The sequence below is a fragment of the Trichomonas vaginalis genome, chromosome III (genome assembly GCF_026262505.1).
Source record: "Trichomonas vaginalis G3 chromosome III, whole genome shotgun sequence".
Classification (NCBI taxonomy): Eukaryota; Parabasalia; order Trichomonadida; family Trichomonadidae; genus Trichomonas; species Trichomonas vaginalis.
The window spans coordinates 4,645,394-4,671,593 of NC_067205.1; the positions used below are offsets into that span (position 1 = coordinate 4,645,394).

At 29.9% G+C, this 26,200-nt stretch overlaps 10 protein-coding genes and 2 pseudogenes across 12 annotated transcripts, besides 5 other annotated features; 8 read left to right on the forward strand and 4 right to left on the reverse strand.

The window, feature by feature from the left end:
* Positions 1 to 811: 811 nt before the first annotated feature.
* Positions 812 to 849: a mobile genetic element.
* A 1,083-nt stretch (positions 850 to 1,932) lies between these two features.
* TVAGG3_0641860 (ribonuclease inhibitor domain-containing protein) lies at positions 1,933 to 2,880 on the reverse strand (the record flags this gene model as incomplete). The annotated part of the gene is made up of 1 exon (XM_001311499.1): positions 1,933 to 2,880. One exon carries the CDS (start codon positions 2,878 to 2,880, stop codon positions 1,933 to 1,935), a length of 948 nt encoding a protein of 315 aa, XP_001311500.1.
* Positions 2,881 to 6,358: 3,478 nt separating this feature from the next.
* Positions 6,359 to 8,210: a mobile genetic element.
* Positions 6,855 to 7,114: a mobile genetic element.
* Positions 7,445 to 7,518: a mobile genetic element.
* A 4,224-nt stretch (positions 8,211 to 12,434) lies between the features above and the next one.
* Positions 12,435 to 26,200: part of a mobile genetic element that runs on past the window's edge.
* Positions 12,534 to 13,991, forward strand: TVAGG3_0641910 (keratin-associated protein family; the record flags this gene model as incomplete). Its single annotated transcript, XM_001311498.1, has 1 exon — positions 12,534 to 13,991. One exon carries the CDS (start codon positions 12,534 to 12,536, stop codon positions 13,989 to 13,991), a length of 1,458 nt encoding a protein of 485 aa, XP_001311499.1.
* Positions 14,017 to 14,616, forward strand: TVAGG3_0641920 (integrase core domain containing protein family; the record flags this gene model as incomplete). The annotated part of the gene is made up of 1 exon (XM_051241293.1): positions 14,017 to 14,616. One exon carries the CDS (start codon positions 14,017 to 14,019, stop codon positions 14,614 to 14,616), a length of 600 nt encoding a protein of 199 aa, XP_051087880.1.
* Positions 14,617 to 15,093, forward strand: TVAGG3_0641930 (integrase core domain containing protein family; the record flags this gene model as incomplete). The annotated part of the gene is made up of 1 exon (XM_001311497.1): positions 14,617 to 15,093. The coding sequence occupies one exon, from the start codon at positions 14,617 to 14,619 to the stop codon at positions 15,091 to 15,093; it is 477 nt and encodes a 158-aa protein (XP_001311498.1).
* On the forward strand, positions 15,377 to 16,165 carry TVAGG3_0641940 (Prim-pol domain family; the record flags this gene model as incomplete). The annotated part of the gene is made up of 1 exon (XM_051241294.1): positions 15,377 to 16,165. The coding sequence occupies one exon, from the start codon at positions 15,377 to 15,379 to the stop codon at positions 16,163 to 16,165; it is 789 nt and encodes a 262-aa protein (XP_051087881.1).
* TVAGG3_0641950 (uncharacterized protein) lies at positions 16,763 to 17,269 on the forward strand (the record flags this gene model as incomplete). Its single annotated transcript, XM_051241295.1, has 1 exon — positions 16,763 to 17,269. The coding sequence occupies one exon, from the start codon at positions 16,763 to 16,765 to the stop codon at positions 17,267 to 17,269; it is 507 nt and encodes a 168-aa protein (XP_051087882.1).
* Positions 17,372 to 17,689, forward strand: TVAGG3_0641960 (uncharacterized protein; the record flags this gene model as incomplete). Its single annotated transcript, XM_051241296.1, has 1 exon — positions 17,372 to 17,689. The coding sequence occupies one exon, from the start codon at positions 17,372 to 17,374 to the stop codon at positions 17,687 to 17,689; it is 318 nt and encodes a 105-aa protein (XP_051087883.1).
* On the reverse strand, positions 17,830 to 18,324 carry TVAGG3_0641970 (uncharacterized protein; the record flags this gene model as incomplete). Its single annotated transcript, XM_001293855.1, has 1 exon — positions 17,830 to 18,324. The coding sequence occupies one exon, from the start codon at positions 18,322 to 18,324 to the stop codon at positions 17,830 to 17,832; it is 495 nt and encodes a 164-aa protein (XP_001293856.1).
* On the forward strand, positions 20,042 to 21,491 carry TVAGG3_0641980 (annotated as a pseudogene). The gene has a single exon. A coding segment is annotated over exon 1 (1,450 nt).
* TVAGG3_0641990 lies at positions 22,220 to 22,780 on the forward strand (annotated as a pseudogene). Its single transcript has one exon. A coding segment is annotated over exon 1 (561 nt).
* Positions 22,832 to 23,392, reverse strand: TVAGG3_0642000 (His-Me finger endonucleases family; the record flags this gene model as incomplete). The annotated part of the gene is made up of 1 exon (XM_051241297.1): positions 22,832 to 23,392. One exon carries the CDS (start codon positions 23,390 to 23,392, stop codon positions 22,832 to 22,834), a length of 561 nt encoding a protein of 186 aa, XP_051087884.1.
* TVAGG3_0642010 (uncharacterized protein) lies at positions 24,173 to 25,012 on the reverse strand (the record flags this gene model as incomplete). The annotated part of the gene is made up of 1 exon (XM_051241298.1): positions 24,173 to 25,012. A coding segment is annotated over one exon (840 nt), but the record flags the coding sequence as incomplete, so codon positions are not given.

A 26,200-nucleotide genomic window follows, 5' to 3' on the forward strand; every position in this document is an offset into this window, starting at 1 on the left:
TATGTTCTCAGTTTCAAATTAGAATAACTACTTTTTTGTTACAGAATCATAAAATATATTGTCACTTTTTATTTCAAAAAGCATAAAATAGGAAAAGGTTTAATTAATCTGAAAAATTTCTAATCCGAGATTTGAAAATTGTGGTGAGGAAGATTGTTATACAGTAATAGGTTCGGGCGAACTTCCTGTTCTAACCCAGAACCAAAATGCAAAAAAATTATATCTAAAAGGCTTTACATCAACAACAAATAGTCCTTTCAAATCATATTCTCAGTTAATAAATGTTACATTTGATGATAAAGTCCAAATATTTAATGACGGGTTACTTACGGGGACTCAAGTTGAGTATTTTACAATTCCAAAAAGTGTAACAAAATTAATAGCTAATCCTTTTGACAATGGTAAATATATGAAAGCTATTTATGTTGATAAAGAAAATCCATATTTTACTGATGTTGATGGTATTGTCTATTCATCAAATTTGAAAACTTTGATTGTTTATCCAGGTAATCATGGAGAAACATATTTAATCATTCCAAATTTTGTTGAATTCATTGCAGATGGTGCATTATGTGCTAGTTCTATGATAAAATTTATTTTAATTCATCCGAGTGTTAAAAGAATTGGCTTTCAATTTTTTAAAATGGATGTATTAGAATATTTTAATATTCAAAATCATAATTTGCCGTCTTTAGAATTAGGTCTTTCATCAACCGTTACAGATCATTCAATTATTTATTTCAATCCGCTTCCAAAAGTAAGTATCAACTATTGTTATTTTATGAATTTTTTAATAACTTTTTATTTATTATGTTGTAAACAGAAATTCATCAAAAGTGACACCTCAGAAAAGCTAAAATATTGAATTTTTGGAACTTTTGATAGAGCACGTTTTTAAATATTAATTAAAGTAAATGTATATTTTGTAAATATTCTTTTTAATAAAAAAAATAAAATTTTGAAGAAGAACACAAAATCTTCTGAAAAATAATATCACATAAACTCATATTATTTTCTAATATATAACTATTTTATATAAAAATCAAAATCAATGATCTTAAAAGCGAAGGATAAACCTCAAAATTTACGAATATAATGAGTGGGAATATAATGCTTATCTATCATAAAACCATATGAAATATCAATTTTTGCTTTACGCCTAATTTTTGACGACAATTAGCAAAAAATGTTAAATGTTAACACTCAGTCCATTTAAATATGAAAAATAAAATTGACTTTGATTAAATGTTTTTATTTATCATGCAATTCTTCTTGCGACCAAAGATTTGAATAAAAGTTCAAAAAATAAGATAGCTTAAAAAATAATATACGGTAGTGTTTACTAATAGATGAATAGTATATAAATTCTATTAAAATGGATTTGATCCAAAAAAATATAAAATCAAAAATAATTGTTATAATTTAAATGAAGAAGTAATTTAAAACAATTTTATTTATATATGCTCAAGTTGATAGACTTCAGTTTGACACACCCATAGAAACATCCCCCTTCAACAGATTCCAAGTTACAATTTGCAACCATTCCCACATATGATAAAGATGAGCATGACTCAAATGCAAAATCATATATTTTCCTCAGATACCCAGGAATCGTGAATCCTGTAAGTGATGAACATCCAGAGAAGGCATAAGGGCCAACGCTTGTTACGCCTTCATCGAGTGTTAATGTTTTTAGCATCCTACATGATTTGCAAAGATCATTATCAATCATACAATTTATTGTCAACTCTACAATAGATGATTCTGTGAATGCTTTAACACCAACTGTCTGAATTGTGTTCGAGAGAACAGCAGTTGTAAGACCACTATTTTGGAATGCATAACTAGAAATAATTTGAAGATTAGATAATCTTGATAATCCAATATCAACAAGTAATATGCATCCCTTGAATGCGGATGATCCTATTTGTGTTATTGATTTTGGAGAGTAATATCACTTAGTGATTGACATGATTCGAAACATAATTCTGGAATTGTGGTGATTTGATTACCTTGAAATGTAACACTTGAAAGACCATCACAATTTCCAAATGATCTGTATCCAAGATTTTTCAAACCAGGTGGGAAAATGATTGATTTAACTGATGAAAAACGAAATGAATCATCACCAAATGAGATGTTAATATTACTCGAGAAATAAACATTTCGGAGTTGTTTACTAGAAAATGTACCTGAACTAATTGATGTGCAACTTCCTAATACGGTCACATCATAATCTGAATCGACACCTAAGTATGTAAATAGTGTTTGATTGCGATCTTTATACATTTGAAATCCATCGACAAATATATCAGGATTCAATGATGTGATATTGATTTGTTTTATTCCCTGGAATACTCCGCTTCCAATGTTTATTAAATTTTTTGGCAATGTGATTTTCCTTAAACTAGAGCAAGATTCAAAAACGTTATTGCCTAGCGTTGTTAATCTATTTGGCAATTGGGTGTTGCTAAGTCCACTGCATGAAATAAAGGCATAAGTGCCAATTTGAGTGATTGAATCAGGCAAATTTATCGAGCTTAATCTCCAACAACCCCAGAACATTCCATCAGGAATTGTTGTGATATAGCTTGGTAAAATGATCGCTGATATTGTATTGCCGCAAAGATAAAATGTATCTATAAATGTTATTTGGTCTCCCATAATCAACTTAGAAAGTTTGCCACCTCTGAATGCTGATTGGCCAATTCTTGTAACAAATGAAGGAACTATGTATTCTCCTTGCTTTTTTGGTGAAAGATAATAAAGAGTTTTATTGTTATCACCGCTGAAAACTGTCTGACCATCTGTCTTATAATAAGGATTCTCTGGATGAATAACAATTTCTTGTAAAGGGCATCCTTGAAGTCCTGAAGCCATGAATTGACAATATGCTTTGGAAAAGTGACGTTTTTGCCTTGACCCTCGGACAAAGCGGTTTTTCGTGTTAAAAATTTTGCGCGAACGTGGAGTGAAGGCTCGAGCGAAGCGAGAGGTCTGAGCTCCACGTTCGCAAGTGAATATAAAAAAAATCGCCGAATCATCAAATATGTCCTATTTTTTCTTTTTTTTCCTTCTCTTCTTCTTTTCCTCCTTTTCCTTTCTCTTCTCCTTTCTTTCTTTTCTTTCTTCTATGCAATTTTCATTTTAAAATTGAAATATATAATTTAATTAAAGATTAGAATAGAGAGATATGATGTATTTAATAGAGTTATTTGAGTATTTTTATCTATAGTATAGAAAATAAGAATATAAAATGAGAAAAAATAAAAATTGAAATTTATTAAAAATAAAGTTTTTATTCTGACAATACAAAGTTAGGGGTAAGAATAATATGTAATAAGAGAGTTCTGAGGTAGAATGAGATCGGCTGAGGGATGATGAGAGATGATGAGCATGTCTGAGGTAAAATGAGTTAGAATGAGGGATGATGAGCGAGTTGTGAGGGATGATGAGGGATGATGAGCGAGTTATGAGGTTGGATGAGGTAGAATGAGGGATGATGAGGGATGATGAGCGAGGTATGAGGTTGGATGAGGTAGAATGAGGGATGATGAGCGAGTTATGAGGGATGATGAGGGATGATGAGCGAGTTATGAGGGATGATGAGGTAGAATGAGGGATGATGAGCGAGTTATGAGGGATGATGAGGGATGATGAGCGAGTTATGAGGTTGGATGAGGTAGAATGAGGGATGATGAGCGAGTTGTGAGGGATGATGAGGGATGATGAGCGAGTTATGAGGTTGGATGAGGTAGAATGAGGGATGATGAGCGAGTTATGAGGGGATGAAACCAAAGTAGCCGACAAATTGAGAGGAAAGTTTGGTCACAGACATCTATAAAAGTTATCAGCACCAATGAGTGATACCACCAGATAGGCCACCCATAGTGTAGTTCATTCATGTAATCAAATCAATATATTAATATTTACCCTATATTTGAGCTTGCATTAAATTTGCTATGAACGGTAACACTATGTTTTGTTGATGTTTATATCATCTATAGATAATAAATATTATGTTGATGTAGTTAGACACACTTAGTTTAATAGTTAGGTATATGATACAAAATATATCTATGTTTGTGAGTAATGTTGAGTGTGTTTTGAGTGTGTATATGTATGTATAATATATGTTTAGTAGATATATAAGTGATTTTAGTTCGTTGCATGTGTTTTTATAAAAACGAATTTCGATATCTTAAAAAAATGTGTCAAATTTGATTTGACAATGTGAATATAATTTATTTTAATAGTATATTTGTTCTGTATATGTTTGATGTAAAATGTCCAAGATTTTTCGGAATCTCCAAGATATTCGCATCAAAAAAAGTTTCGTTAATTTTGATAAATGTATATGTGTGTTATTTGTTATATTATATAGATGCATGTTATGTGTATTAGAATGAGTGTTCTTGAGTATTCATTGAGATATTAGCACATCAAAGGTGAAAAAAGTGACGTTTTTCCGAGCAAACCTTGATGCTACAAATTCTATGGTTATCAGCTCTATTCTTAATTTTGCATAATAGATAAATATATAACTATTAGTAATATTGTGTGGTATATTAAGATAGGCTCAATATTAACTATCAAAAAATTCCGTACGTGGAGCACATCAAAAGCATTCAATTTTTATTATATCTTATGAGGGTGATGTGTTATGAGCTTATAATATATATGAATAATATCTATATATATGTCCAAATATGTGATAAAAGATTGAGGCTTGTTGAGTTAGTTTTGAGGTGTGATTAAAATGCAATCAGCACATTACACATAAGCTTATATAATCTGAGTGTATTTTGAATATATTGAGTAAAATATTTTATTTTGTGATGTGTATTATGAGTTTGAGCTATTTTTTGAGAAAATATAATTTATATCGAAAAAAATGTTTGTCTGTTTGTACTCATTTTGTTATAGATATCTTATATTAATATATGCTTTTTATTTATATAATAAAAGTTGTGTGTTTACTATTTATTTTTTGAGATTCTATGAGAAAAAAGGTGACATTTTCCCGAGGGAATTTTGATCGAGCGAATTTTGTGTGTGAGTGTGATGAGATTGAGATCACAGCTGAATATAATATATCACTATATATACTAGTATGCTATCATATGCTATAAGTGTGTAGGCTCAATATCCACAGAGATATAAATGTGTTTTTGTGATTAAAAAAGACGATTATTGGGGGTCAAAAAACGATTATTGTGAGTTATGTGAGTGAGCTATATATATGAAGTATATGTATGAAATATAGAAAACATCATATAGTATAACATATTATATAGCGCCGTTCCGGACAGCACCAAGTGGTGCTGTGGAACGTGCACAACGAAAAAGTACAAAGGAATTATTTAAGACCGATACAAATGGTCCTACCCCTACATTTTCATATATAAGGATTCATTTTATATTATTTGTTTAGAGTTCTCTGGAAATTTCGCATAATATCATGAGATTCGCTCAAACTCAGATTTCGCTAATTCATATATAGGATGATTACATATGTTATATATTATCATATTACACAACTTAAATTGATATTAAAATATTATTCACTGAGTTATTATTTAAAAAACGTTATTTTTATGTGACGAAATTTCAAACGGAGAGAATCATTTAATATTGGTGTTTTTGAAGTAACTATCATTTACTTAAAATAAGCACTTATCACTAGTATATATCAACCTTGAATCACATTTATATCATATCTATTTGTCAAGTTATTATCTAATTTCATATATCTGTGAATGATGCGTTTTCCAAAATGCATTCCGTATTATCGCGTATTTTACATAGACTTTTTCCCGACATACGGCAAATAAATAAATCGGACTTTAACTCATTTAATCCAAAAAATGTATAGACTCACTAACTTAATATATTGAGTAGAAATGAATCACTATGAAATTTCAAATTTTGAATTTGATATTAAATATCAAATTTAAAAAATTGTGAAAGTATAGAAAATAGCATGTTTAGTCGTATTTAAATTATGAGTAAATGGATTTCATCGTATAAAATTGGCATCATATTGTGTTTTTTATTACAAAATAAGATCTTTTTAAAATTTAATGAGATTTACACTATATATTATATGGATACTTCGTATATACACCTAAGATAAGATTTGTTCGGTGTTATTTTAAGAATTAAGCTTAATTTTACTGTATACTTTGAAATTTCGAAATAATTTATGGGTTATATAGTGTGTTTATTGAGTTTTTAGGATCTAATATGTATGATAACATGATACATTGTTGGATTTGTGAATATGTGAATAATGTAAAAAAAATTAATCTAAATTCAAATGACTAATATGTAAAATGGCATATTTGATATTTTTATGTAGGGCTGTACAAAATCGAGAAAAACATTGCCGTGCGGTAATATAGGGTCAAAAAAATCGCGCCTCGGCGGCTCCGCCGCCTCGGCACTATTAAGTGCGCATTATATTTAATATGTCCTTCTTTTTTCTTTTTCTTCTTTTCCTTTCCTTCTCCTTCTCTTTTTACAACAACGTCGAAGATCTTCGAATTTGATTGTTGGAAAAGCATCTATTTCAGATAAAGGATGCCTTTCTCACAGTCAACATACGAGGGTCCTGGCTGAAACGTTCTCAAAAAGCCTGAGATGGTAATTCTCTGATCACTCATAGCTGGGCAGGTAGTCATTGCTGACAATACCTGTCTTTATGCATGCACGCTTTCATGTATATGGGTTTACACTATCAATTCGCAAAGTTGTTCCGAATTCTTCCAAAATGGAAGGACCCGAAACAACTTTGCTTGTTAACGATACAGACGCATTACTTTGCATTGATACTGTGCTGAGTTGTGTAGAAAGTTTGATTAGAGTTGTTTTGTTCTGGTATCTCTCATCTTCTGATGAGAGAAATCAAAGCAACACAACTCTAATGAGTTTGTTTTCACTCATTTGTATGTAGGTTTTTAGTTCGATTGGAGCTGCTTCATAATGAGATCTCTCATCAATTGATGAGGGAGATCATAACAAAGCAGCTCTAATGTATATGCTCGTATTAACCGGGTTGTAATGCGTTGTAACGTCAGCTTGTAGTTCGTTTGGGGCCACTTCACATTGAGATGAGAAGAAATGATTAAAGGACTCTGAAAGGCTTTGGCCGTTGATGTTGTAATCGCATTACTTGGAACTATCTGGATGCTAAGCTGTGTAGAATGTTCGATTAGAGCTGTTTTGATATGATTTTTCTCATCATAAGATTGGAGGAATCATAGCAAAACAACTCTAATGGGTTTATCATCATCTACTTGTATGTAGATGTTTGGGAAATTGTCTTGTTAATCGATTTTCGAGATGACTTTCAAATGCTATAATCAAATGACAAACAAGTCTAAGATTTCTCGACAATACATCAAATCATGATGTTTGTAAGTGCGATGAGATTAGAGTTTTTGAAGGAATGACAAGAGAAGTAGGGAAGCTCGGCATTCGCCGAGCAAATTAAAAATTAACGTATGGATTAAATTTTAAGAGGAATTCAATTTTAATTACGGGTTGTTCAAATATTGATTAATATAAATTTATTAATAAGAATAAACAATTTTTGTTTTTGAATTTATTCAATTTATAGCTTTACATATAGTTTCAAAATTGTACAACTATGATTATTTCAACAAAAAAATATCTTACTTTTTCACTTCACTTTCACCCTCACTTTTTCCGTAATTCAAATTTCAACATTATGTATTTTAATTCCTTATAGTATTTTTAACATAATTAATCAAATAATAATTGGAAGTTCTGAACTCACTTTTTCCGTAATTCAAAATCAAAAATATGAATAATATATCTATTTATTATATACTAATGCTATTTTCAACTAGAAGTGAGGTACGGTAATCTTACAGATTCCCGTAACTCAATTTTACGGAAAAAGTGTCGTAAACTATTGATGTGGCGGTAAAATCACGGTAATTCACGGAAAGCTATATGCGAAAATTTGAAATTATACAAAATCGAGCGAAACACTTTTAAATAGGTTGTTCTCGTATTTAAAATACTATTCCCAGATTTATTGTCGTCAGAATATTTCCAAATTTTTGCTGATTTACAAAAAATGATTTACAAAGCATATTTTTTAATCTAAAAAATTCCTAAAAAAAGGAACCTGTGTGCGGAAACCTCGGTAAATTACCGCGGTTCCCGTTGGGACTGCCATATTTTTATGATACGAAATTATCACTATTATCACAAATTATGAGAAAATCCATGAAATCAAATTCCAAAAAAAATTTGTAAATCAAAAAATGATTATAAAAATTACGATTTGATAGATAAAATAAGAATTTTAAGATTTTCTGAGTCGATAAATCTAAATAGTATTGGGTTTATATGATTTTATCCGAATGTGTTAATAGAAATATAATAATTTTTAAAAAAGATTAAATGTTATTAAGATAATAATGAAGAGTTAATATGAGTAATGAAGGTATAGCGTAATGGTAATAAGAGCAGAAGGTCTGGTAAAAGAATAAAGTAGGTTAAATTATGTAATAAAGTAGAAATGAGATATTAAAAACAAAATCCGAGAAAAGAGGTTAGAGTAGTATGGCTATCGTCATAGCCATACTACTCTAACCTCTTTTCTCAAAAAAACACTTTTTAAAAAAAGAATGTAATTTGAAAAACAAAATTCGAGAAAAGAGGTTAGAGTAGTATGGCTATCGTCATAGCCATACTACTCTAACCTCTTTTCTCAAAAAACACACTTTTTAAAAAAAGAATTTAATTTGAAAAACAAAATTCGAGAAAAGAGGTTAGAGTAGTATGGCTATCGTCATAGCCATACTACTCTAACCTCTTTTCTCGAAAAACACACTTTTTTAAAAAAGAATGTAATTTGAAAAACAAAATTCGAGAAAAGAGGTTAGAGTGTTGCATGCTAAGTTCGGTCAACGATAGAAATTGAGTGGAAATTAATCGTCGAGGAAGTACGATTATGTAAATTAAAAAATGTTGTGGGATTTTTAATATTATATATTATTTTATAATAAATTTTTTTGAGTCATTTTAAGAAGCACATATAATTTTTTGAATTTAAAAATTAAAGTAGTGTCAAACGAATTTATCACTTAATTTAATACTCAGATTTCTTAAAATTAATGAAAAAAAAAAGGTTTTCTGAGAACTTTTGAGAATGGTTTTCAAATTCCATTATTGAAAATATATAGGTATTGTATGAAATTCAAACTCTATATTTATTAAAATTCTAAATTTTTAATAAAATAACTTTTCAGAGGAATATGATTTTGAATGGTTGATTAATAAGTATAAAAATGTCTACGATTTTAAGGAGGGAATTGTTCCTTATGAGGTATACATCATAACTATATACCTCATAAGGAACAATTCCCTCTTGATAGCTGGGAAACTTTCTCTGAATAACTTATCATTTGGAGAAAGTTTCCCAGCTATCTATTAGAAACTAAAGGCTATGAGGCACTAATATATAATCAGTGCCTCATAGCCTTTAGTTTCCTATTAAAAACGAGAAAAATTGTTCGAAATGATAAACAATTTCGAACAAGTTTTCTCGTTTTAAGGAGGGAATTGTTCCTTATGAGGTATACATCATAACTATATACCTCATAAGGAACAATTCCCTCTTGATATCCTGGATATTTTTGAATATATTTTTTAATTAAAGTTCTCAAAAGTATTATCAAAAGTGATTTTTTAAAAATATCTCCAATTAATTAACTAATTAAAAGTATTATATTTTTAAAATTAAATAGTTTTTCAATTTTTTTGAAGGAATTGAGATACTTCCCACGACAATAAAATTGAGAGGTTTACATTATGACTGATCTTAGCATGCAACAAGAGTAGTATGGCTATGACGATAGCCATACTACTCTAACCTCTTTTCTCGAAAAACACAATTTTTTAAAATAATTCTTCAATTAATTTTAAACATCATTGTCTAATTCCTTAATCTATTAATATAATACCAATGTAGTATAAAACCATTCAAAGATCCATTCAATCCCCAATTTTTTTTCTAATTCAAATTATTTAAACAAAAATTTCACAAAAATTCTATAAACAATATAATTATCAACTAAGAAAACTTGGTGCATTCTAGTATCCCCGCAATATTATGTTTTTACATTTGTTTTAAATTTTTAAGCTATAGAATTGAATATTCCGAATATTTATATTATGATTATAATTTGAAAAGTATTTACTAAAGTATTCTATTACAAAATTAAAAATTGTTTAACATATCTCAAATCTCGATATCAAATATTAAGTGTCAAATCTTAGATTACATTATAGATATATTAGGATTAGTTTGCTTTTTCGTTTTATACGATAGCAAATTGTATATGATAAGTGTGTGAGGCTACACAATTCTTTCCGTCCCAAGCGGGGAATTGTGTAGTTTACACCGCATTTTACGGAAAATATAATGGAAAAATGATGCAGATGGAATGAGATTTTCATAAATAACTCTATAGGTAAGTGTATTTGAAAGAGACGTGCTATGAATAATATATATAAGGAAGTATACAAACATATTCAAGTGTGTTCTTTGATATAGATGTAATATATAGGATTTTGCTCCGTTGAAAATTTCGTCACATAAAAATAACGTTTTTTAAATAATAACTCAGTGAATAATATTTTAATATCAATTTAAGTTGTGTAATATGATAATATATAACATATGTAATCATCCTATATATGAATTAGCGAAATCTGAGTTTGAGCGAATCTCATGATATTATGCGAAATTTCCATAGAACTCTAAACAAATAATATAAAATGAATCCTTATATATGAAAATGTAGGGGTAGGACCATTTGTATCGGTCTTAAATAATTCCTTTGTACTTTTTCGTTGTGCACGTTCCACAGCACCACTTGGTGCTGTCCGGAACGGCGCTATATAATATGTTATACTATATGATGTTTTCTATATTTCATACATATACTTCATATATATAGCTCACTCACATAACTCACAATAATCGTTTTTTGACCCCCAATAATCGTCTTTTTTAATCACAAAAACACATTTATATCTCTGTGGATATTGAGCCTACACACTTATAGCATATGATAGCATACTAGTATATATAGTGATATATTATATTCAGCTGTGATCTCAATCTCATCACACTCACACACAAAATTCGCTCGATCAAAATTCCCTCGGGAAAATGTCACCTTTTTTCTCATAGAATCTCAAAAAATAAATAGTAAACACACAACTTTTATTATATAAATAAAAAGCATATATTAATATAAGATATCTATAACAAAATGAGTACAAACAGACAAACATTTTTTTCGATATAAATTATATTTTCTCAAAAAATAGCTCAAACTCATAATACACATCACAAAATAAAATATTTTACTCAATATATTCAAAATACACTCAGATTATATAAGCTTATGTGTAATGTGCTGATTGCATTTTAATCACACCTCAAAACTAACTCAACAAGCCTCAATCTTTTATCACATATTTGGACATATATATAGATATTATTCATATATATTATAAGCTCATAACACATCACCCTCATAAGATATAATAAAAATTGAATGCTTTTGATGTGCTCCACGTACGGAATTTTTTGATAGTTAATATTGAGCCTATCTTAATATACCACATATTACTAATAGTTATATATTTATCTATTATGCAAAATTAAGAATAGAGCTGATAACCATAGAATTTGTAGCATCAAGGTTTGCTCGGAAAAACGTCACTTTTTTCACCTTTGATGTGCTAATATCTCAATGAATACTCAAGAACACTCATTCTAATACACATAACATGCATCTATATAATATAACAAATAACACACATATACATTTATCAAAATTAACGAAACTTTTTTTGATGCGAATATCTTGGAGATTCCGAAAAATCTCTCTATACTTAACTCATTCATATGCATTTGATATCAATTACACTAATAAATTTAATATCAATACGCAAATATTCTAAAACACACAAATTTTTAGCACATCATTAATCATTTCTCAAATATCTCAATATACAATATATCTACATGCTATCCACGTATGGATATCATATGTATATATCAATATAATGCTTTCTAACCGATTTAACACATTTGGACACATTTTTTTGATGTGACCAAAAATTTAATGCACTACTATAATACATATTGATACAATCTGTTACTGTTATATATACCTATATAAAGAGTTATTTCATTGTAGAAAAGAATATTGAAATTTAATGTGATTTTAAAAATAATTATTTTATCAATAACGAAATTATGGGTCAAAGTGATATATATATATGTGGGGTATATGTACTGATATATGGTATATGTCATAGGTCAATATACTTTGTATTCATAGTTGCGACCAAAGTTTCCTCTCAATTTGTAGGCTACTTTGGTTCGGACCCGCGATGTAATGATGAAAAGAAATTTCGACTCATTATTTACAGAACCGAAAACAGAATATAGTCTTTATGATGTAATTACTGAATTAATGAAAAAGATTAATGATAATAAGAGTTCTGGCGGAAGAGTTGAATTAGAAGTGAATGATGTTAATGAGAAATTAGATAGTAAAGCAGATAAAGACTATGTTCATTATATAAGTTCAGATGAACAGATTATAACGAACTATCATGGATATTTAACACAGGATGAAGAAGTGAATACGGAAGATGTTAATGAAAGAAGATATAAATTCATTCGTGCTGAAGGTTATGACATAAGATGTGTTATAAATTATGATACAACAGGTAAAGCACCAGAAGCATTTGATTATAACGATGAAATTTATGCTTCATACTTCTTTATTAACGATGTATTAGTTGAACCAAGATTTACTTTGATGGTTAAGTCAAAAATAACTGTTGAAGATGCGATTAAAAGTAAAGCTGATGTAAATCATATGTACCCTGAGTTAAATCAAGAAATAGTAAACTTAAGGCGTGATTTAATAACAGAACATAACGACATAAATTCACTTCAAACTTCATTAGACAGTAAAGCAGACAAGAACCATACATATGAATCCTTCACAACTGTTAGAGCAGACGACATAATACTGAACTTTGATTTGGGTTCAAGTGCACCTTTAGAAAATCTAAGCACTAGCGTAAAAGACACGCTTAACAGTTTAGATAGTAAATGTACGAATATCGAAGGTCATGTCAGAAACTTTGAAACATATGAACTACCAGCAATGTTAGATAAGAAAGCCGACAAAACTTATGTAGATGAAAAAACAGAATATGCTAAGAACAATGCAATAGATTATACAGAGTGGACGAGGGAATGGGTCAATGAAAATTATGCGAAGAAGTCGGAAATGAATGATGCAGTTAATGGTAAAATAAATGAAAGATTTTCGAATATCGATTCATTAACAGTTAATGACATTCAATTACATCATCAGTTACCTGGTCAAAAAAATGTGGAATATAATAATCTCACTAATATTCTTGATGGTTTCGATGAATTTAGAACTAATGCAACAAATGCAATTGCAAGTATGAAGAATGAAATATTACAAGCTATATATCCTGTTGGTTCTTTATATACATCAATGAATTCAACAAATCCGGCAAGTGTTTTAGGTTTTGGTACATGGCAGCAGATTGTAGATAAATTCTTATACTGTGCTAATTCATCAAATCAAACGGGTGGTTCAAAGAAAATTACTGAAGCAAATCTTCCACCACATAAGCATACAAGAACGACAAGTGATTCTGGAGACCATCAACATACTATTGATGGTAGTTTCTTAAATCAATGGCAAAAAGATTATAACAGCGATAATGTTTATTCTCCAACAGAATATACATCAAAAGTAGTTCAGCACAAAACAACATGGAATGGTAATCATTCACACACTTTCACAACTAATACAATTGGTTCGGGTGCAGATTATATGTCACCATATATTACAGTTTATGCATGGGTTAGAACAGCATGAAATTACTAAATTTATTTTTACATAAATGAGCTTAAAAGAAGTTTTCGAATCATCGCCGTGGAGGTCATTTAAAAAATTCTATGAAGCTGCAAAGAATGCGGGATTTAATGATAGAACAGAAATTAAGAGATTTTATGATGAAAATATAGTTCATCAGGTTAAAGTTAATCCATACGACTACTACCTTCCAATTTATTCTAAAACCCATGATGCATATCAATTTGATACACTCGTTCAGAGTAAGAAAGGAAGAAAGCCACCATTTTTGATTTTCATTAATGTTAATACACGAAAAGCTTTTGCGTATATAATGAAAAATAAAGGAACAAAAGAAGTTTTAAGAGTTTTGCAGACGTTTGTGGCAGAACATCATCCTACTTCATTAACTTCAGAGCAGGATTCAGCATACCTCAGTAATGAAATTACAGAATTTTTGATTAAACATAACGTTACACATTATACGACTGAAGACCATAACCATAATATTTTAGGTATCATTAATCGTTTCATTAGAACCCTTAGAGATTTAAATAAAGAAAGAGATTTTACGGAGGAATCAATGAATAAAGTCATTAATGCTTATAATAAATCAACTCATAACAGCACAGGATTTAAACCAAACTAAATGACTTCAAAAGAGGAGGATGAATACATAAAACAAAAAAGAATGTTAACGGAGGAAAGAAGAAGTTCATCATTACTGCCAGGAACTAAAGTTAGAATCATTCTTGAATATAAACCACATGAAAAGGTAAGAAATCAGTTAAGTGATGATTATTATATCGTTGATTCCTCACAGGGTAATGGTTATTTAATTAAAGCAGCTGACCATTCAGTAGCGTTTTATCCACGATTTCGATTAGTTGAAAGCGAAAATGGAAGATTAGCTAAGACGGTTGATGAAGCGAAAAGAGGTATAGTTAATAAAATTGTGAGTTCTGATGAAGACAAAGATGAATACACTGTCATTTATGAAGGAGGTGTGGATGATAAAATTCCTTCTAGAAATTTGAGAGAATCGAACCCCACACATTTATCGGAACTCGAAAAGGATTACTGGAAGGATAAAAATAAGCCAAAATTAATCAAAAATTTTTTATGAACTAAATATATTTTATGTCTGAAGTTAATGAGATAATAAGGTAACGGATGAAATACAGAAATATATTATATCGTTAATGTTTTCATGAATTTTATATATTAATGTTTTCGTTTATGTTTTCGTAAATGTTTTCAGTGTCACCACGTCACCATGTCACCAGGTTAATTAACTTCTTTTAAAAATGATGACAACATGACATTTAGACAACAGTCCAGGAAATTTGATGCAGCCCAAAAATAAAGTTAGTTTTAAATTTATTTTTATTTTTTTTATTCCTATATAAATGACAGCAACAAACAACAACAGTAATTTTATCGTTTCTGATGAAAATATCATTGATTCATTAGCTGAGGAATTAGTTGTGACAGAAATTAAAACCCTCAACGAAAGAATTGGTGAAAACAAGATTGATTTACATAACTACCTCAAACACGATGGAGGAAGAGGAAGGAAAACTAGTATGGCTTTATTAGTAAATAAAATTTCAAATTTAACGATTATAGATGTTGATATCAATAAATCGTACAATGATGAACTTAAAGAAACAGTTAGAAAAGACATTTTATCAAAACTTTCGGATAAAGATGTTATCGTTAAAACCGCTTCAGGAGGACTTCACATTTATTGCAACACTAATTTCTTCTATTCAGTTTCGAACAGAATGATTAACTGTTATTCCTGCAATGATTATGATATTGATATAATGACTTCAATGGATGATTCAAAGCGTTCATTAGTGGTTATGGCTGATTCAAGAGTTCGCAAGATTGCAACAGAACCAATAAAAACATACTCATTCATTCGTGGAAGTTATGATTCAACATTAACTAGAACAGTGAATGATATATTATATGATTTGAATATTAAGGTAAGAATTGAACAAAAGAATGAAGAAATAAAGAGTATAATGAATGAAAACAAAGATGTAAACATTGACGATAAACTAGCTCAAAGCATAGTCGATGGCATCAGTGATTTTGAAGTATATAATGACGGTGGAAACATGAATTTAGAAAAAGAAATAACATTATTCACACTGTTTCAAGCAATTAATTCATTACCTGATCATTAGATTAATGAAGCATACAATAACGTTTATAACTTCTGCAGTTTAACAGAAAATGCAAAAAGTAATTTTGAAAAAGCACGTAGTAGATATGCACATTTAATGACTTCTCCATTTGTTTTAGTGAAGATTCTAAAACTATATCAAAAAGAATATTATGATGAATACGTTTTGCCTTTATTACGTAAGCCAAAAATAACATTTGATATCAAACTAGATGATTCATTCTTGATAACAGATATTAGACGCAAGGCTGAAAATCATCAGTATAAAAACAGTTCTGAAGTAATTGAGGATTTATCACGTGTCATCCGTTTTGTAGATTGTGGAAATAAATACTTCATTCAAAAGGACTATAATATTCATGATAAAATGAATCAAATATCATTTGTTCTTCAGTCAAACATGAAAGAGTCACTCAAAATGATTAAATTATTTAAAGAAGAAGGTAAAACCATAACAGCATGGGACGTACTACTAAATCAATTATCCTCATTAACTGTTAAGGGTGTTTGCTTTAAATCTGATTCTCCAGATGTTTTTTCAACGTTTCAGGGTTATAAATACAACATTCTTGAAAAGCCTGATTACTCAAAAATTGAAATGTTTATGAATTTCATTAAAGAACCCATTTGTGATAATAATGATGAAGTGTATAAATACCTTCTCGGCTGGATCGCATCAATGATTCAACATCCAGGAATCAAGAATGAAACAGCAATTATTTTGAAAGGACTTCAGGGAACAGGTAAAAACAGATTTACAGACATTATTTCTGAACTCCTCGCTGGTTATTCATGTAAAAACATTACTGAAATAAGTGAGCTAACGGGTAATTTCAACTCAGTAGTTGAAAATAAAATGTTTCTTGTACTTAATGAACTCAAGAATGTAGGTGAAGACAGACTCGCAAACTTCAACGCTTTGAAATCAATTATTACGGATAATGAGATTAGAATTAATGAAAAGAATCAACCCAGAAGAACTGCTCAGAATGTTGCTAATTTCATTTTCGTAACTAATAACGTCTACCCTGTCAAAATTGAAGTTGGAGACAGAAGATACGTGGTTTTAAGGGTTAATGGTAAATTTAAGGGTCAATTTGATTAATTCAAGAATTTAATGGATTCATGCACTAAGGAATTTTATGATAATTTACTAACGTATTTTATGCAATACGACCTTTCATCATTTAATGTACGAATCATTCCGATGACTGAAGCCAAACAAGATTTAATTGAATTATCAACAAATCCTTTAGATGTATGGATAAATACACATTATGATGAATTGTGTGCAGGTATGACGTGTAAAAATGCTCTTTGCTGCAAACCATCAGACATGAAAGACAAAAACTTTCAAATGAGCATTAAGGATAAATGTGAAAGGAAACAGAGAAGAATAGATGGTAAACAGACGTGGTGTTATGTTTTGAAAGAAGAAATGAAAGGATTATATAAACAGATTGAACCAAACGATAATGATGATTCATTTACTGACGATGAAATACCCGTAAACGATGCAGTATAAAGTATGATTCGAATTTATTTTTGCATTCAACCCATGCTGTTGTCTAAATGTCATGTTGTCACACTTTTTAAAAGAAGTTAATTAACCAGGTGACACATGGTGACGTGGTGACACCTTCAGTTATTCAAAAATAAAATTTCTTATAAAGCTTCAGGGTCGATTTCATCAACTATTTCCGTTCCTTCTTCATCATATTCAATCGTTGCTTCCTCAATTACTGGTAGGAGCTTATTGATTATATCTTTATTCGTTATCGTCTTCAGTGATGAAGGATAATATTTCACAACCACTTCACCTGGACCTTTGGTCTCGGCGCCTTGCGCCTTCTTATATTCTTTCTGCTGCGATAAATCTAAGGCGATGCTGAAAAATTCAGCGTTGGAGTTCTTCATAATCGTATAATGAGTATCTTTGATATTTACAAATATTCCTCTTTGTTTAAGTAATACTGCTATTTCATGTGGTGTGTAACGTTTTCTGTCAATAATGATAGCGTATGGTTTAACAAACTGACCGTATTTAGATTCTTTCACAAACTTTTTATTGAATATTACGTTCACGTTTTTTCCATTTATGAATTCACCCTTAACAGCAGTAGCGAGAGCATTGTATGAATAGAACTTGTATTCAGACATTATTTTATTAAAATTAAAAATATAAATTATTTTAAAAAATTAAGTTTATTTTTAAATTATATTTTTCTATTAAAAATATTTTTATCAGATAGAAAAGATGACAGAAAGTAAAAAGTTTTATATAGCGCCAGACCCTCTTTATCCAAATTTATTTACTCCATTTTATATAGAAATAAATCCGGAGATGTCTCCCCAAACAGAAGAAAGAGAATTTTATAGAGATAACGTTTCTGAGGAGCAGGGATATGAACTATTCTGGTTTGAATGTCCTTATAAAATGTATAATAAAAAGGCTTTATATGAAGAATATAGAAAATATTGTCATGAAAACAGTTTAAGACTAAGTTCTAGAGAAAAATTCTATACTGGTATAAAACATCGTTTCGAAGTTCGAAATGGCATATATAGAAAGAAATAATTTTGCTAACTAGTTTCTAAAAAATTATTTTAAAAAATTAACTTAAAAAATATAATTTATTTTTTACGGAAAATATTTTTTTTATTTTCCATAAAAGATGTATAAAAAGCTATCTAGATTAGACCATGAAGAAATTAAGAAGTTATTGAAGAATGCTGACATTGAAGTTAGCAAAAGATATGCGACTAACAAATCTTCATTAGCTAAATACCTCAATGATTACAGAGGTGTAGTCACTTACGAGAAAATTAATGATTACATTAATAACAAAACATTTCCTTTAAATGATGTTCAGGTTAATTTATATCATAAACAAGCGGTACCGAAGGAAGTTAGGCAGGAAATTCATGATATGATGAATGTTGATGTAGGAAAGACCAGAACAGCAGTACCGAAGGAAGTAAGAAAAGAAATGTATGATATAACTAATGTTGATGTAGGAAAGACGCGTAAGGCGGTACCGAAGGAAGTTAGGCAGGAAATGCATGATATAACTAATGTTAATGTAGGTGAAACGAGAAAGAAGAAAAGCGATGAAGAAAAGAAAAATATAGCTGTAAAATATGCAAAAGCAATTGCACAATTACGCAAAGCAAACGAAGTAATTAAATCTATAGATGATAAAGCTCTTGATGGTGAGAAATGGTTAAAGAAGGATGAAAATAATAAACGCAAAAATGTTAAAGCAGGAAATAGAATCATAGATTTTAACATTAAAGAACTCAATGAAGAAACAGAAAGTATTTACATGAACGTTTCGGTAAAATGTTTATTAGGCTTCTGCAGAAGATAAAAGTAAATTCACAGCAAAAATGAATGATTTGTTATAAACTTGATGGTAAATTTACTAATTCAACATTGAATATCGAGAACATCGGAGCTTTACTTCATCAGTTAAAGCAAGAAAACTTTATAACAGAGATTGAAGCAAACGCAGCTGGAATAATTGAAAAACATTATGATTTCTTCATGACAAATATTAAGAACCTCGAAGAAATTAAAATGTATGATTTAACTGAATATGAAGGATTAACGATGAGCGATATTAAGAAAGGTAAGCCACAGAAGAGAGAAAAAAGAGATGAAAGCAAATTAACAGCACGTCAGCAAAGATTATTAAACAGACTTAAAGAAATAGGAGATAAACAGGATATAGATGATTTTTGGAATGAAATTCTTGATGAAAAGAGAACGAATAAAAAGAGAAGTGGTGAGTTTTGGAAATATATTTGCAGATTACCTATAAATCTTGAACGCTATCAAATTTTCAATGAACTTAACAAAAGAACTGCAAAATTGATGACAGAAGATAACTGCTTCGTTTATGCTTGCATTCAGGCTGGAGTTGATGAGCAGACGGTAGACCACATGCGTGAAGTCATTAGAGTTAGAGATTTTCCACAAAGTAAGATTCAGAAAATTTCTAACGCAACAGGCATAGCATTTAATGTTACCATTGGTTATTTCGATAATTCAAAAGATAACAAGACAGTTCATTATACACCATCAAAGCCGCAAAGCGGCGAGACCGAAGGTCACACAGAAATAAAGAAAACAATCGATTTATTACTCGTTGAAGACCATTACATGTTAAATGAAAGATTACCATGACAACATATTTTATCAAAAATTATAACGAAATTCTCAAATCATTAGGCGGCTGGAATAGAGCGTCAAATGAAAATATATAAGAAAGAGAAAATAATTTTCATTGATTCTTCACGAACAACTGCTTTATGGGAAATTTTGAAAACATTAAGAGAGTGCAATTACTTTGAACCTTTATCTTATGGAGAACTTTTCACTTATACAACAGATTTATATAAACAAAAACTTGCACCGTTTAAAGATTTAAATTATACTCCCAACTACTGTGTTCAGTTAAAGAAAAAGTCCGAAAGTAAAGATAGATAAATCAAAACAAAATTCATTCCTGAACACATTTTCTTCGCTGACTTTGAATGTAGCACTGATGGAGTTCATAAAGCTTTAACATTTGTTATGACAGTGAAGATGGAAAGATTAGCGAAAGCATTTGGGGTCAAAATTGTGCAACAGAATTTTTAGAAAGAATTCCAGATAAGAGTTTAGTATATTTTCATAACCTCAGTTATGATATCAATTTCATTTTAAGACATTTAACAGAAATTAAAGGAACACCAATTATTAAGGGTTCTAGAACAATGCAGATAACGGGAATATATAAAGGTAAAGCAATCATTATAAAAGATTCATACACTTTATAAAAACTTAAGAATTTCCTGAAATGTTTCATTTACAAACAGGTCCTAAGGAAGTATTCCGTACAAATATTATTCAAGTTCTTTATTAGCTAATGATAACAGAACTGGTGTCATTTCTGAAGCATGTAAGTTTGTCCAGGATGTTGAAACGTTCATGAAAAACATAGATTTAATCGAAAACTGCAGAATAGATGAAAACCATTTCGATTTAGAAAAATATAGCTCATTTTACTGTAAACAGGACGTAAGGATTTTAAGAGAAGGTTTCGTTAAGTTCAGAAATGATATATTAAAAGAATTTGATTTAAACGTTTATGATTACGTTAGCATTTGTTCAATTGCTAATAAATTATTTGAAACAGAGTATACTTCCCTAATGGAAATTTATATGACCTATCAAATAAACCCGTGAGTTTATTTCACGCTGTATTCAAGGTGGAAGATGTATGTTAGCTGATAATAAGAAACAAAAGAGCGAAAAGAAACTCATTGCTGACTGCGATGCTGTCTCACTATATCCATCCGCTATCGCGAGACTTTATACTTTAGAAGGAATTCCGAAAGTTTTGAAGCCAGAAATGTTAAACAGTGAATATTTGTTAAAACATTTATTCGAAGATGACCAGGGCGAGCCTGAAGGTGATAAATTCATTTCCGGATTCTTTGTTTTAATAAAAATAACTGATATCAAGATTAAAAGATATTTTCCACTTATAACAGTCGATCCAGAATTAAACCCGGAGCTAAAGGCGAAAAGCACCAAGGACAAAGCCAAGGACAAAGCCACTGTTCCAAGAAGTTCAAACACATGCTGTTTAATGTATGTGGACCACATCACTTTACAAGATTTAATAAAATATCAGGGCATCAGTTGCAAAGTATTACAGGGTTACTACTATGATGAAAAGAGAGATTTTAGAATAAGAGATGAAGTAAAGAAATTGTTTGAATTGAGATTAAAGTATAAGAAGGAAGAAAACCCGCTACAAGAAAATATTAAATTAATTTTGAACAGTATTTATGGAAAAACTATTTTGTCCCCGATAGAGTCGAAAATTAAAATCATTGATGATAAAGATGCTGTTAGGTATGCCATCAGAAATTATAACCATATTATTAATTTGAAGGTTTAGATGGTTCGGATAAAACTATTTTCAAACTAACTAAAAGCATTTGCAGCCACTTTAACTTTTGCCCCTTAGGTGTTAATATCTTATCTATGTCGAAACGTATCATGAATGAAGTATTTTGCACGATTGAAGACTTAGGATTAAAAGCATTTTATCAGGATACAGATTCGATGCACATTTACAATGAAGACATACCAAAACTCGCTGCAGAGTTTAAGAAGAGATATGGTCGCGAACTTATTGGAAAGAATTTAGGTCAGTTCCATTCCGACTTTGCAGAAATCACAAAAGATAAACAAAGTTTAGCTTATAAGTCGATATTTTGTGGAAAGAAGACTTACATTGACTTACTCACTAATGATTTAAATGAAGTTGCATTTCACTGCAGAATGAAAGGCGTAAAACAAGATGTTATAGCTTTAACAGCAAATGAAATGTTTCCTGAAGCAGTTAAATGCGTTTATGATGAAGATAAAGGATTAATGATTCCTTAGGGAAAATAGGATAAAGATAGTGAGTTTTCAGTTATGAAATTATATGAAGCCCTTCATAGTAGTCAGGAAATTGCATTTGATTTATGCAAATCATCAGCACCGTGTTTTGAAGAGAAGTTTAACTTTTCAATAACGACTAAAAATACTTTCATAAGAAAGTTAAAGTTCTGAAGTCATTTATGATATAATATATTTTTATCGTTCAAGACAAAAATAAACTTTTCATATTAAATTATGTAAGCGTTTGAATTTACTATATGTAATGCACGTTCTTTTGTTATTTACATCATAAACGTTAACATATAATGAACCATTTATGTTTTCATTAATGTATAGTTCTTTATAATGACGACCGTTATAATAATAAAACAAATCTGCATCGATGTCGTAAAATAAATCCTCAAATTCATGATTTCCATAATGTGAAACAGTAATTGAATTTTCACTGATTTCATCAACGAAATTATATTCTACTCCATTTGCTTTACTTCTATTTCTATTATTTGTAGAACTTGAACACCAATGTAGATTATCAATCATATTATTATTTCTAACTTTATCGTAATGGTCAACTTCCCCAAAACTAGGATTATCAATCCACTGAATAGCTATTAATCTGTGTTTAAGATATTTTTTACCGTTAAGGGTTAATCTTATATATCCATTCTTTTCTTCATACTCACTGACAGTCTTTCCGTTTTTCTTCCTTCTTATTTGATATGGATATTCAGTGTTTATTTCATAATCTTCATCAGCTACTAATGTTTCCCAGTTATTTTCCATCGTTTTATAAAAATAAAAAAATCAGAAAATTAAAAATTAACTACATTTTTTTACTCTTCACCTCCATCAGCAGCTAAATTATAATCATCAATTCTAACAGCAGGAATGCCAGCTGGTCTGACTTGAATAGCGAAACAAGCATTTCTAAGAAATCCTAATAAAGGTTTGACAGTGTATTTTTCGCTTATATTTGTATCATCAGCTTTAACACCTAATTTATATGTAATTGGTGCCGTTGATGTTTGACCCTGTTGAAATGTGAAATCAGTTTCAGTCGGGAATCCACAGAGGAAATGAGTGTTATCGATCATATAAATGTTTAACGCTTCCATCATCAATTAACGACCTCATCACATCTTCATTAAATCCTATCATATCGTTATTTGTATTGCATGCATTAGCAACCATTTCATAGAACACAGGACCATAAGAGCTTTCGGGTTCAGCTGGCATACTTCCATAAGCGCCCATTGATAATTGAAGGGTTTCAAATTGAGGATTTTCGAAATTCACGATATAATTATCATTCTTCCTAAATAAAGCCCAAATGCTTTTAACGTTAATTGGTGTATAAGCTGCTGTGAAAGTTGCTGATGGTGAACCTTTACTGAACGAACCGTCCATAGGAATCCAGTCCATTACTTTAATTGGAAAACATAAAGCTTGTGATGTATAATGATCGACTAATTCAGTGTAAATATTTGGATCGAGTGAAAATGCTTTAGGATGAATGAAGCAATCAATGAATTCAGCTGATTTCTTCGTTAATCTTTGTTCAACTGTTGAAACAGTAATTTCACCATTTGATTTAGAAACTGCTGTTATCATATTGAATGGTTCATTCCATGGAACAAATTTATTAGTTGGTGGGTCATAATTATCTTTTACCTGACTGATTAAAGAAGGATTATGAGCTAAAATATCTTCTACCGGCAGTGCTGTTACCTGGAATGCATCGCTACTAAATTTAACCTTTAACTGAATGTTGCCTGCAAAAGCAGGAATAAATCTAATAACTTCTAGAATAAGGAATTTACGACATGGAATCTTTATTTTAATGTCAAAATTAATTTCAGCTCCTGCAGCTAAAGGTCCTGAGATAATTTGACCTGTTCGAACTGTTCCAGAACGTTTCCATACATCTTTATGTCTCGTTTTTGAGAAAACATCAACTTTCTTTATTTGTTCTGTAGTCTGTGAATTAGAAATGATATATGCTTCTTCTCTTGCGTTATCCTGACTATAAATAACTCTTCCATTTGCTAATAACTGATAAGCGCTAATGGTGTAAATTGATTCATCAAAAACGCCAAAGAAACCTGGAGAATTAGTATTTGGAATTGATGAGCCAGTAATAGCATTATCAATGATATATTTACTTTTATAGGTAGTTGTAAGGAATGTGTTATAAAGGTCTAGCATATTTTCACCTGGCGGAGATAAATTGAATGTGACCCAGTTATGATCCTTTGCGCTTCCTGGTTGTGATGGAATTTTTGCATCGATATATCTTCTATTAGTATCACCAATATTAATTGCATTATCGATTACATCAAAATATGAACGAATTTGATGGATATGTTCAGCTGGTGTAAATTCGTTAAGCTGTTCGTTTTGCATGTTTTATGTTAGATAAAAATATTTATTTAGTTTAATATTCTAACTCTTCTTCTTAGTTGAGGAATTTGTTTCTTTTGTTCAATAATTTCATGTTTTACGTTTTTAACAAACTCTTCATTAATTTTGGTTTCCTGTTCTTTTATTGGTGGGTCTGGATTTTTTGATTCCGTTTGCTTTTCAATGAAATTTACAAATTTAGCTATTAATTCTTGATTCGTTATCGAAAGTACATCGGGTTTAGGTTCTGGTTTAGGTTCTGATTTTATTTCGGCGCTCTGCGCCAAGACCGAAGGTCCTGGTTTAGGTTCTGATTTCGTTTCAGATGGAGGATATATCATACCGAAATGCATCACTAGCAAAAGTGACATTTGGCGCCAATTTTAAATTAGTGGATTTTGTGTTTATTATTTAAAAAATATAATTGATAAAATATAATTAACATTAATAGAATAATATGGATAAGATTTGATAAAAAACAATCATAAATTTTTTTGGGCGCCATATAGAGAACTATAGTCTGCGAGGTACTGATTCTATCCATGTACCTCGCAGACCATAGTTCTCAGCCAAAATGGCTGAAAATTGCTCACAATTTCAACAATTGTGAGCATTTTTTAGCCGTTTTGGCTAAGAATTGGAGGGTGTGAGTACTATAGCATGTAATAGTATCTCACACCCTCCAATTCTTCCTATGGCACCGAAAAATTTTTGGTGAAATGCGACGACATTTCACCAAAAATTTTCGGCGCCATATAGAGAACTATAGTCTGCGAGGTACTGATTCTATCTATGTACCTCGCAGACCATAGTTCTCAGCCAAAATGCCTCTAAAATTTGTATATACCTATAAACTCAAACTTCAATATATTCAATTTTATTTTTATAATTAATTTAAATATATCCATATAATTCTAATGTTTTCTTTTAATTTAAAAAATAATAATAATTAAAAATAAAAATAAAAATAAACTTTTCTATAATATTTATAAAGCTGATTTGATATATAACACATTTAGCTTAACAAAATAACTTAGAAAAATTGCCGCGCAAAATAAGAGTAAGTGTCACTTTTTGTCACTTTTCTAGTGATGCATTTCGGTACGGGACAGTTTCAGATGGAGGAGGTTTAATATCTATTTTATCAGTTTCTGAATTCGTTAATGGAACTCGTCTTTTTCTTACATAAAT